Source organism: Saccopteryx bilineata, chromosome 1, assembly GCF_036850765.1.
Source record: "Saccopteryx bilineata isolate mSacBil1 chromosome 1, mSacBil1_pri_phased_curated, whole genome shotgun sequence".
NCBI lineage: Eukaryota > Metazoa > Chordata > Mammalia > Chiroptera > Emballonuridae > Saccopteryx > Saccopteryx bilineata.
Window position 1 is genome coordinate 158114322 of NC_089490.1, and position 12299 is coordinate 158126620.

Genomic DNA, 12299 nt, shown 5'->3' on the forward strand with positions numbered 1-12299 from the left:
TTCTCCATCTGTGGACGGCACAATGGTTGGTGCTTTCCCCTCTCTCCTCAAATCACATTTTCCTGTTATAATTCTTATTCACCCGTGTACTTCTCTGTCTGCACCGCTCCCCTGGCATACATCACTAAGTGGGCTACATCCCTTGGTCACAGCTGTATCCCCACAGTCCATCATCCAGTAGTAGGTGCTCAATAAGCATTTGTCTGTGAAATGGAGGAGCAGTCTGCTCCCTGGCTTCTGGGGTGAACGCACTGAGCAATGCCCATTCACTAGGAGGAGCAGGGCTTAGATGCTGGGTCCTTCCTTCTAGAAGAAAACCCTCACCTTTCTTCCTGCAAACGGAGCGGAGGGAGAAGTGCTGGGGAAGGACGTTAGAGGTTGGCACCGAGAAAGCACTCAGTGGTAAATTCAGCTGCAGTTATTATTACTGCTATTGTTTTATTCGTCATTGTAAGTCAGGAAACCTGGTCACCAGAGAAATGGCCTGCAGCAAGTATGGGTCTGCGTCCCACTCCAAATGAATTGAGGCAGAGGCTTGTGGTTTCTGCTTCCCCCAGCCCCATTCGCCGGCTCCATCCAGCTCTAGGGTTGGTCATCAGCAACCGCGACCACCTGCTTCCATCTCATCTACCCTCGTCAGCCCCCTGGGCCCCTTGAGGCTCCTGCTGCGACCGGCTCAGGGGTGGCGTGGGGGTGTGCCGCGAGGCCGGGGGCGGGGGCGGGAGAGGCGGCGGTACTAGGGAGAATACGGCGGCGCCGCGGCCGGGCTGGGCGGTTTCCCGCCGCGGCCGGTGAATGAGTCCGACTGCGCTGCTGCCGCCGCCCTTGTGGAAGCTGTGGCTGCATCCCCACCGCCCCCTGCCCCAGCCCTCGAGCCTTGGCGCCGAGACCCCCGCGAGTTCGTGGGACAGCCTCAGCCTCGGCCCACCAACGCGGGCAGGTGAGTGTAGGGGCCGCTGAGCATTCCGCGGGGGCTGCGAAGACCCCACCCCCACCCCAGCTGAGTTAGCGGGGGGCGGGGGAGGTAGAGGGGAGGGGCCCGTCGGCTGCGCTGCGGGTCTCTCGTCTCCTCGCTTCTCCCTTCCCCACCCCGCTTGCCTAGAGCCCAGGGAGAAGCCACAGGTGGGTGGGAGCCTGAGGGGAGGGGGCCAGGAGCAGAGACACCTGGGGGTCCACCCACGCCCTGAGGTGTTGTCCCTGTAGACAGAGAGTGAAACCCTTTAAAAAGCGCTTTGAGATCCTCAAAGTGGAGGTGGGAGTGGGAGAGGGGCCGCTCTCCCCTGGGAGCTTGCCTAGAGCCAGAGCGCCACCCCCACCTTCCTCGGCTTTGCTTGGGTGCGTGGAAGTTCCGCACGACCCTCTGCAGAGGTGGGAGCGGGGCCAGGCCCACCCGCCCCGTCCTGGGCCCTCCCGGCCCGGGCACTGGCCAGGTCCCCCGGGCAGGGGCCAGGAAGCCCTCCTTCCGCTGCCCAGTGTACGTGGGCCTGCGGCTCCTGAACCCGCTTCTCTCCCCAGACTCTGCAGCCCCCTCCGGGCCTTCCGCCTGCCGCCCCTATGAAGAAAACCAACATGTGGTTCCTGGAGCGCCTGCGGGGGTCCGGGGAGAACGGTGCCGCTGGGGGCGATGCGGCGGACAAGGCCTCCAAGGGGCCCCTGTACAGCAACGTGCTCACGCCGGACAAGATCCCCGACTTCTTTATCCCCCCTAAGCTGCCGGCCGGCCCCGCGGAGCCCGAGGCGCAGGCCGAGCTGGGCCCCGCGGCGGAGCCGAGTCCGGCCTCCGCTTCGCCCCGCCGAGCCCCGCGGAGCCCCCGGCTGCCCGCCAAGCTGGCGGCCGAGAGGAAGAGCCTGCTGAAGGCGGCCACCCGGCACGTGATCCAGATCGAGAGCGCCGAGGACTGGCCGGCTGAGGGGGCCGCCACCAACTCCGACCCCCAGGCGCAGAGCGCCATGTCCCTGCCCTCCGTGCCCAAGGCGCAGACGTCCTACGGCTTCGCCACGCTGGCCGAGAGCCCGCACACCCGGCGCAAGGAGTCCCTGTTCCACAGCGAGCACGGGGCCCTGGCCCAGGTGGGCTCCCCGGGGGCGCGGCGCCGCAGGGGGGGCGTCAAGGCCGACGGGGGCGACGGGGCGTCCAAGGAGGCCGGCGGGGCCCTCATGAGCCCCAGTCGCTACTTCAGTGGTGGGGAGAGTGACACGGGGTCCTCGGCGGAGTCCTCCCCGTTCGGGTCTCCTCTGCTCTCTCGCTCCGTGTCGCTGCTCAAAGGCTTCGCCCAGGACAGCCAGGCCAAGGTGAGCCAGCTCAAGCACTCCGTGGGCCGCCACGGCTCCCTGTCCGCCGACGACAGCACGCCGGACACCAGCCCTGGGGCCCGGCGCCGCCGCCTCACGCGGAGGGCCGCCCCAGAGCCGGGCGCCGAGCCGAGCCCGGTGCCGCGCGCGGAGCACGCGGTGCGCATGGGCACGCGGGGCAGCGTGCGGCTGCTGGCCGAGTACGAGGTGGCTCAGGCTCGCCTGCGCGTGCGGCTGCTGGCCGCCGAGGGCCTGTACGACCACCTGTGCGATGCCCGAAGCATCAACTGCTGCGTCGGCCTATGCCTGGTGCCCGGAAAGCTCCAGAAGCAGCGCAGCACCATAATTAAGAACAGCCGCCACCCCATCTTCAATGAGGACTTCTTTTTTGATGGCCTGGGGCCGGCCAGTGTCCGAAAACTGGCCCTCAGGATCAAGGTGGTCAACAAGGGTAGCAGCCTCAAGCGGGACACGCTGCTGGGGGAGAAGGAGCTGCCTCTGACCTCCCTGCTCCCCTTCTTGTAAAGGCCCCTTGCTGCCCACCCTCCATCCGTCCTGCAGGTGCCCAGGGGAACCCCCACCTCCTCTTCCCACTCAGATTCTGAGGGGCAGGAGGCCAGTGAGCTGGCCCAGGGGCCAGGAGGGGGAGGTGGGTTTAAACTAAGGCTGGGCTGGGCGCTGACACTGCAGCTGTAGCCAGGGCTTTCCTGGGTTGCTGAATGGTGATTGAGATACTTTTTTTATGTATTAAATTTTCTGCAGGAGGAAGAGAGGGGGCTGCTAGGGAAGAGAAAGCTATTTGCCAGGGCTGAGCATCTCCCCACCCTGCCTCCCTGCTCCAAGTTCCAAGTTCCATGCCCCTGGACGTGTTCTCAGACCCCTTTCAGAGTTCTGGAAAGGGGTTCTCAGGTGGCTGGGAACCTGTGCTAGGAAGTGGCCGAGGTGGATCACAGACCTAGAGGTCTCCAGTCCTGAGGCTGAGCTGAATCTTTTCCTGTGCTGCATGAATGTTATCCTCCTCCAGGCCCTCCAGATGCCCTCCCCCCAAAAAAAGCAGTGTTAGGTCCAGGGTTCTGCCAACAGTGCCCCATGGAGGCAGCAGTGCTGTGGAGCTCTTGCTGCTGAAGTCCCAGAAGATGAAAGTGGGAGTAAGGGCTCCTTTCTGTCCCTGGAGCAGACAATCCTCCCATGAGACGTTTTCCTCCAACACCTTCTCTGCTTTCTTTTTGGGCACAGGCCTGCCTGAGTGGTCCATTGCACTTGCTTGGGACCCCCAGCCCTGCTGGGGCATCTGGAGCCTCCCTCCTGTAGAAGGGCTGCTTAGAAGACATGCAGAGAGCAGCCCCTGGACCCCAGCCCCCATCCCTCATCCCCCAGCCCCCATCCCTCCCAAGCTGCCATTCTGCCCCTTGGCAGCTGGACACCAGGGAGTGGTGCTCAGTGACTGATGGTTGTGACTTTTACTCCACATGTGTAATAGTTTTGGTTAGTGTGAGTGGGACAGAGAGACAAAGGCTGGTTGTGGCTTTTTATGCTGCTAAGTGGCTGCATGGATTTGCTTGTTGTGTCAGCATGTGGGTTGTTGAATGATGTTTATGGAGGTTTTCCAAATCAATGAAACAAATGGTACAGTTTGAAGTAGGGCCAGTGAGGCCAGGCCAGCTCAGCCCCTTTACCTCTCCTGGGCTGCCCACTGGGCATGGATGTACTAGGGCAGCCCATTGGGATCCTGGGAGTGTCCCTCCCTGTTCAAACATTGTCACTCCTAACTCTAGGTTTCCAAGCTCCACCAGGGGAGAGGTGAAAAAACATTTCCTCCAGGGCTGGGGAAAGCACCAGTGCACCCTACAGACTGAGATGGAAGGGCCCTTGGAGTTGGGGTCCCTTTCTGTGCCCCCTCTGGCCTCTGTCCTGTGCCTGCTCCTTTGTGCTCCTGTTCCTGCCTTCATAGGGCCCCCCTTCACTCTGGAACCTGGGGACCATCAGGGCCAGGCGTGTGAACTGAGGAGGTGACAGAAGGCCCTGCATGGAGTTATAGGCTCAGAGCTCACACCCTTCCCCATCTCTCTGACCCTGACCTCTCCCTTCCCTTACTTTCCCTCTAGAGCCCCCATTTTTATATTCCCCTGCACTCTTTCATATATTTGTGTTCAAAGTTGACTGTGGGTAAACCTTTAAGACACCCTCCCTAAGTGTGTTTGTTTAATAAATGCTGTTTTTAGTGCAATAAAGGTGTTTCGGGAATGCGGGGGTGGATACCTGTCTTCTTTGCTGTTTAATAACAAGAGAGATTTTGTCTTGAATTCCAAGGAGGATAGTGGGAGCCTTCAAGATCACTGAAGTCCACAACCCCTTCAGGCCCTCTTCTTGGGTGGAGGCAGGAAGCAAAATTGCACAGGCCATGCCGTGGGTGCCCCCCAGGCCCTGTTATAACAACAGCTAACATTCACTGAGCAGGTGTCTGTGGGCATTGCTCTTACCCTCTTGCTCCATCTACATGAATAGCCTTTGCAGCAGCCCCTGAAAAGTTTGTCCACATCCTCATTTCACCAGTTCAGTAACCTGCCCAAGGCAGCCTAGTTAAAAGAAGCCAGGACTCGCCTGACCTGTGGTGGCGCAGTGGATAAAGCGTCAACCTGGAAATGCTGAGGTCGCCGGTTCGAAACCCTGGGCTTGCCTGGTCAAGGCACATATGGGAGTTGATGCTTCCAGCTCCTCCCCACCTTCTCTCTCTGTCTCTCCTCTCTGTCTCTCCTCTCTTTCTCCCTCTCTGTCTCTCTCTTCTCTCTAAAATTAAAAAAAAAATTAAAAAAAAAAAAGAAAGAAAGAGAAGCCAGGACTCAAACCTGTGCCCTCACTGCAGCCACTGAGGAGAGAATTTGCAGGATCTACTTCTGGGCTCTGTACCCTGGGGACAAAGACTAGACATGTGGTGCCATCTCTAATGGGGACCCTCTTGGATCCTATCAGCTGCCAAAATAGGAGTGCTCTCACTAACCTAACCCTCGTTCTCATCTGGTCTGCCTCAGCCCCTGCGGTCAGACAGAAATCAGACAGCAAATGTTCCAGCTGGAGGCCAGCACTCACCCTTCTGTTCCCTCACACACCCCAGAGCAGGCTATGTCTCCCGGCAGGGACCCCAGTTCAGGGCCTTGTTTCCTGCTCTGGACCCAGGCTGCTGCTTATCTCCTTATTCTCACTGGGACTCAGACTCTCAGGGCTGTCATGAAGCCACCAGGAACCTTTGTGTGGGGTTGGGGTCCTGGACAGCCCTCCACTCACTGACAGCTGCCAGATGAGCTGTGCTAACAAGGCCTGGTCCGGGCCCAGGATGTGTTGCCAGGGCAACCGGGTGCCTTCTCTCCTCTTCCCATCAGCCTCTCATCATTGGGCAGCCTGTGTGTGTGTGTGTGTGTGTGTGTGGACTATGTGTGCATGCACACAACCATGTGCTTCTGCACATGTATATTGATGTGTGCCTTATGCATACGTGTGTGCATGTTAATGTAGTGTGTGCATGTTAGTGTAGTTAGTGCCTATGAGAGTACAGTTGTGTTTGTGCACAACTGTCATAGTGGGGGCATAACCATGTGAGTGCATGTATGCATACAGTATAGCCATGTGTGTGTCAGTCGGCAAGTGCGTGTATGTGTGCTTGCATGTCTAAATGGGCTATGAACCTGTTTCTCTGTGTGTACTCTTGTACATGCATGTAATCATGTGAGTGTGTGCATGAGTGTTGCAGTGTAACTACATGTGTGTCACCATGTGTCTGTGCTTGTGTGTGTGTGTGCGCTCTGGCTTCCCTGTGCCTCAGAATCCCCAAAAGGACATAATGGGACAGTGGCTCAAGAAAGCCCCCTCCCTCCTCTCTCCATGCTGGTTCCTCACTGAGGATACTCTCACCTATGTTCTCTCACTCTGCCTTTGGGTCTTGACCCACTGCCTCTTCCTCAGGGCGGCCCAACCCTGACTATCGATCTGATGAGGATGATCTGTTGTTTGCACCTGCAGCGTCCCAGTGCTCAGCCCACAGTGCAAACAAAGGCAGCATGGGCGCTCTCCTTCCAGCCCAGCTACCATTCCGTCTTCCTGCTTTCAGAAGGGCTGTGGGCATCCAGGGCCACCACTAGTAAGTAGTCGGCTCCTCATTTGGAGCAAATCACAAAATGGTATCCCTTTTTCAGAGTGGAGCCTGCCGCGACCAGGGCAGGGAAGTGAAGATTGAGTGGGGGTGAGGATGGAGGACTAAGGAAAACACAGACATAAAGTTTGGGCCAGGTGGAACATTGTGCTCTGATGGAGACACGATGGCTCCAAGCCTGTTTTCAGGCTGGTGATTTCTTGGGGCTTCGAACCTGGGTCCTTGTTATCCTCGTCTGACACTCTATCCATTGTATCACCGCTGGCCCTGCTTTTGGCATCAATGCCACGAACAGCCTTGAAGTTGTTTTAGTGACCTTGCCCTGCCAGGTCACTCGAGGCCGAGCAGGGCCCTTCCTCTGCTCTCAGCTGCATGTAGGCCGGACGCATTCAGATACAGTGGCTCTCTACAGGAGCCGGCACAGTGAACAGCAGAGGCAAGAGACAAGGAGTTAGATGCCTGGAGACTTTGTGGGCACCTGGACCCAGCTGTGGCTGACGTCCATAACTGCTCACCATTTCAGGTCAGAGTCAAAAAAGCTCTTTCTTAGCTTAAGTCAGTTTGACTTTCTTTTTTTTTTTTTCCATTTGAAGCCAAGGAACACTGATAGAGTGAGTCTCCAGTAGAAAGGAGGAAAAGCACCAAGCTAGGTGTGCTCCCATCTGGCAGGAAGGAAGGCATCCTAGAGAGCTGAGGAAGGTAGCCCTGGGGTTAGGGAGTGAGCATTCATCAAGAGGGCTTTGCAGAAGGAGCAGAACCTGAAGTAGGAAAGAATTATTGGGATAGCAGGCATATTTCAGGGGTAGAGGGAAGGAGCTCAGGAATCCAGCCCATTGAGCCCTCCATTCTACCCCACCTCAGCCTCAGCTGCACTGGCAGCCCCAGTCTGTCCATTCCCTTCTCCAGTTGCCTTGCTTGGAAACCCTCCATGACTCATCACGGCCACACCCCATGCGTGCTCCATACTGAAGCCCACGCACCCTTTCTGGAGCCTTTGCTTGTGCAGTGCCTGCCTTCCTGGCACATCTGGAGGCCTGCAAATATGAAGGCTGACATGCCTGGAAGTGTTCCATGGTGGAATTCCAGCCTGAGACTTCACTCCACGATGCAGTGTGGCCTTGGGTGAGTGACATGGCTTGTGTGGGTCTCAGACTCCCCAGGAGCAATGCTTCAGCCCTGGTGATGAGGCCCAAGCTGATGTGTGGAAAGAGCTTATGTACAGGCATGTTCCACAGAAGCAGGGATAATATAGCAATGATAATATAATCACATTAGGATGATAATTATAGACTACGATCAAACCCACTGAGGCCCAGGGCTTCCTTGGACTCCATCGGCTGGTGGCCTCTCCCCACTGCACCTGCCCCTCTGTCCAGCTGCCTGCACCCCCTTCCCCCAGTGTGGGATTCAATTAAGCTTTTGTTTTCTTCTCAGCTTTTCTGAGAGTGGGAAGGAGGGGCTGCCTGCAGCTGGGTCTGCTGACAGGAGGAGAAAAATGACTTCAATGAAAAGGAGCTGCTATGGATGAAGACCTGTGTGTGCATACCCTTCTTCCCCACAAGGAGTAAACCCATGTCCACCCCTACCCCCTTACCCCACGGGGGCCAGGAGCATGGGGCAGGTGTCCAGTGTGTTGATCTGGAGAAAGAAGACACCTACTAAGTAGAGCTCCTGGTGGCTAGCAGGGCTCAAATTTAAAGAACAGAACCTAGCAGCTGCTTCTAAACTGGGGCCTCTCACACAGACTGCACCTCAGGGAGAAGCCTGCACTGCCCTACCTCCCTGTCTCCCTGCTGGATGAGCCAGCTCTTATACACGAGTTCCTGGAATTGTATTTCAACCAATAGGACTGAGTTTTCCCCTATCCAATTGAAGCTGTGCAGCGATACCTCCAGTAGCATCTTTACTGACCAGTCAGAGGGGCTCCATTCCAACCAGTTCAGATAGTGCTTTTAGGACCAATCAAACTGTGAGGTTTGAAGTCCTTATTTGCATGAAGATGGAGCAATCTGGAACCAGAGGTGGGGACTTCTGTCTATATAAGTCAGCTCCCCTATGGCTAAATGGGAGCACACTTTCTGTTTCCAGTAAGTAATGTGGTTTCTTGGCTGGAGCTGAAACACCAAAGATGTCTTGGTGGAGCAGGGCTGTCTAGCTGGACAGCGACCATGCCAGATGGCCACCTTACTCTGGTGCTGTCCCACTATTGAGATGTTTGTTTACACTGAATAAAGTTTCCTTCACCACACCCCAAATTGGGGATTCCTGTTGGTGTTGAATTGGCTCCAACGACCAAGGATTGACACCAGTTGCAAAAGCATGAGTCCTGGCTCCATGCTCACAGCTGGCTGCTAGGCCCCCCTGGGCCTCAGTTTATCCTCCCCCTGATTAATGGAGATGTTACAGGCACTTTCTTCCAGGGTTATATAATGTATGCATCCACACTGCAATGGCCCATACTGGTGAGAGGATGATCCACTGGAATTGCACCAGAACTCTGCAGACCCCATTCTCACAGGGGGAAACTGAGGTACATGGAGTCAAAATGACATGCCCAAAGCCACCCAGCTGGAAGGTGACAGGGTGATGATTTGAATCAGGGCCAGTGCAGACCCCAAGCCCTCAAGCTTACTCACACTGCCTTCCCACGTCTCTGCAGGCTCCTCCTCCCCTGGGGACCCTGCCCTCTACACCTTGCCCAGGTGACACAGCCTGGGTTTGAATTCTGACAGGTTACGCTCTTCTGAAAGTTTCCCTCCAATACCTTGTAGCCTACTCTCCACCAAGGGTGGGGTAAGGGCAGACTTGGCACTTGCATGGCACCTAAACCTGGCTCTGAGAGAGTGGTAGGCCCAATGGAAGTCTGCAGGGTGAGCCCTCCCTGACTGGTGGGTGAATTTAGCCTTGCCCAGAGACTGAGGATGTACAATCTCTGGGATGTGCTGGGACTGGATGTGAGAGATGAGGGCTGGAGAATGAGGTGTGGGGGCGAGGGCTGGGTAATCCTTCATCAACTCCTCTTTCTCAGCCCCACTCAATCCCACTCACCAGCAAACCCAGAAGGCTTTGCCTACCAAACACATCCTGAAATGTTTTTGCAAAAAACAAGCTTTTACGCACAACAACCTGGATTAACCTCAGCACTGGTGTTAAGTGAGGAAGCTGGACACAAAGAACACATTGTGAAATTTCATTTATAAGAAGTTCCATTTATAAGAAGCCCTGGCTGGATAGCTCAGTTGGTTGGATTGTCGTTCCGAAGCAGAAGTTGACAGTTCAATTCCCAGTCAGGGCACATACAGGAACAGCCTGATAGCTTGATGTTCCTGTCTCTCTGTCTCTCTCTCTCCCTGCCTCTCTCACAAAGAGAAAGAGAGAGAGAGAGAAGTTCAAGAACAGGGAACATGAATCTACGATGATGGAAGTTGGATGGCCACTTGGGGAGTAGTGACCAGAAGGGGGACGCAGATGGCCTCTGGAGAGCTGTCACTGTTGACATTTTCATCTGAGTGGTGGTTCCTGTGGTGAGTTTATTTATAAATGTTCTCTGAGTTCATAAGGGTCTAGTCCTAGAATATATATATATATATATATATATATAATATTTGTATTTTTAATATATATATTATATATATATTTGTATTTTTCTTAAGTGAGAAGCGGGGGGGGGGGGGCTGGAGGCGAAGGCAGTTAGATAGACTCCTGCATGCGCCCAACTGGGATCCACCCGGCATGCCCACCAGGGGGCGATGCTCGACCCTTCTGGGACATTGTTCCGCTGTAATCAGAGCCATTCTAGCGCCTGAGGAGGAGGCCATGGAACCTTCTTCAGTGCCCTAGCCAACTTTGCTCCAATGGAGCCTTGGCTGCAGGAAGGGAAGAGAGAAACAGAGAGAAAAGAGAGGGGGAAGGGTGGAGAAGCAGATGGGTTCTTCTCCTGTGTGCCCTGGCCAGGAATCAAACCCGGGACTTCCACACGCAGGGCCGACGCTCTACTGCTGAGCCAACTGGCCAAGGCCCCCAGAATATATTTTTAAAAGTTCTTAAAACTCAGTAACAATAACAAGAAAATGGCCCAATTAAGAAAAATGGGCGAAACGCCCGAATAAACACTTTTACAAAGAGTAATGGCCAACAAGCCCATGAAAAGATGCTCATTAGTCAAGAAAATGCAAGTGATAAGGAGACACCACTTCACACCCACAAGATGGCTGTGATCAAAATAACAAAATATAACAAGTGTTGGTGAAGATATGAGTAATTGGAAGCTTACATATTGCTGGTGGAAATGTAAAATGGTACAGCTGGTGTGGAAAACAGACAGGCAGTTCTTCAAAAATTTCCATGTGGCCTGACCTGTGGTGGCGCAGTGGATAAAGCGTCGACCTGGAAATGCTGAGGTCGCCGGTTCGAAACCCTGGGTTTGCCTGGTCAAGGCACATATGGGAGTTGATGCTTCCAGCTCCTCCCCCCATCTCTCTCTCCTCTCTCTCTCTCCTCTCTAAAATAAATAAATAAAAATAAAAATTAAAAAAAAAATTTCCATGTGGAATTACTACATGATCCAGCAATACCTCTCCTTGGTATACTCAAAAGAGTTAAAAACTTTTCATCAAACAAAAACTTTTACATTAATGTCTATAATAGCATTATTCACAATGCCCCAAAAGTAGAAATAGCCCAAATGTCCATCAGTGGATGAATGAATCAACAGTACATTCATACAATGGAATATTACTTGGTGATGAAAAAGAGTAAAGCATTGACACTTGCTACAACATGGATGAACCTTAAAACATATACTCAGTGAGAGAAGCCAGACACAAAAGGCCACAGAGTGTGTGATTCTTTTTATGTGAAATGCACAGGCAAATCCACAGAGAGAAGAAGTGGGTTAGTGGGTGTCAGAGGTGGGGAGGGGGAAGGGGAGTGATTGCTGATGAAGACGGGGATTCTTTTTTTTAACTTGATTTTGAGTGAGAGTGAGAGTGAGAGAGAGAGAAAGAGAGAGAGAGAGAGGAGAGAGATGAGAAGCATCAACTCATAGTTCCTTTGCTTTAGTTGTTCATTGGTTACTTCTCACCCATGCCTTGATGGCAGGGTGCTCAAGCTGAGACAGTGACCCTTTGCTTAAGCTGGAGACCTTGGGCTCGAGCCAGTAACCTTGGGATCACCTCAATGATCCTGCACTTAAGCCAGTGACCCCGTGATCAAGCTGGCGACCTTGGGGTTTTGAACCCAGGACCTCAGAATTCTGGGTAGAAGTTCTATCCACTGTACCACCACCAGTCAGGCAATGGGGCTGTTTTTTGAGATGATGAGAATGTCCTGGAATTAGATAGTAGGGCTGTTGCACATTATGAATGTATTAAATGATGCTGAATCCCTCACTAAAATATTTACTTTAATTATTTATTTATTTAAGTGAGAGGAGGGGAGACAGTGAGACAGATTCTCGCATGCACCCTGACCGGGATCCACCAGCAACCCCTGTCTTGGGCCCATACAGTAATCAACAAAGCTATTTTTAGCCCTTGAAGCTGACCATCCAACCAACTGAGCTATCCTCAGTGCCCAGGTGATGCTTGAAACAACCGAGTCACTGGCTGTGGGAGGGGAAGAGGTAGAAAAGGGGGAGAAGGAGGGGGAGAGAAGTAGATGGTAGCTTCTCACGTGTGCCCTGACTGGGGAAGCAAACTTGGGATGTCCATATGCAGGGCGACACTTGATCCACTGAGCAAGCTGGCCAAGGCCTAAAATGTTTACTTTCATGTGACCTCAATTTTTTTTTTTTTTAACAAGAGAGACAGAGACATGGGAAGAGAGAGAGATAGAGAGAGGAACAGATAGGAAGAAAGAGAGA

The 12299-nt window shown here is 54.0% G+C and overlaps 1 protein-coding gene across 1 annotated transcript; it reads left to right on the forward strand.

Moving 5' to 3' along the window:
* Nucleotides 1-815: 815 nt before the first annotated feature.
* C2CD4C (C2 calcium dependent domain containing 4C) lies at nt 816-4527 on the forward strand. The gene is made up of 2 exons (XM_066278470.1): nt 816-940; nt 1516-4527. The coding sequence occupies exon 2, from the start codon at nt 1555-1557 to the stop codon at nt 2815-2817; it is 1263 nt and encodes a 420-aa protein (XP_066134567.1). The 5' UTR covers nt 816-940; nt 1516-1554; the 3' UTR covers nt 2818-4527.
* The last annotated feature ends 7772 nt before the right edge of the window (nt 4528-12299 follow it).

What these genes read in the sequence shown, in the direction of transcription:
- C2CD4C (XM_066278470.1), top strand. Translation starts at nt 1,555, where the DNA reads ATGAAGAAAACCAACATGTGGTTCCTGGAGCGCCTGCGGGGGTCCGGG.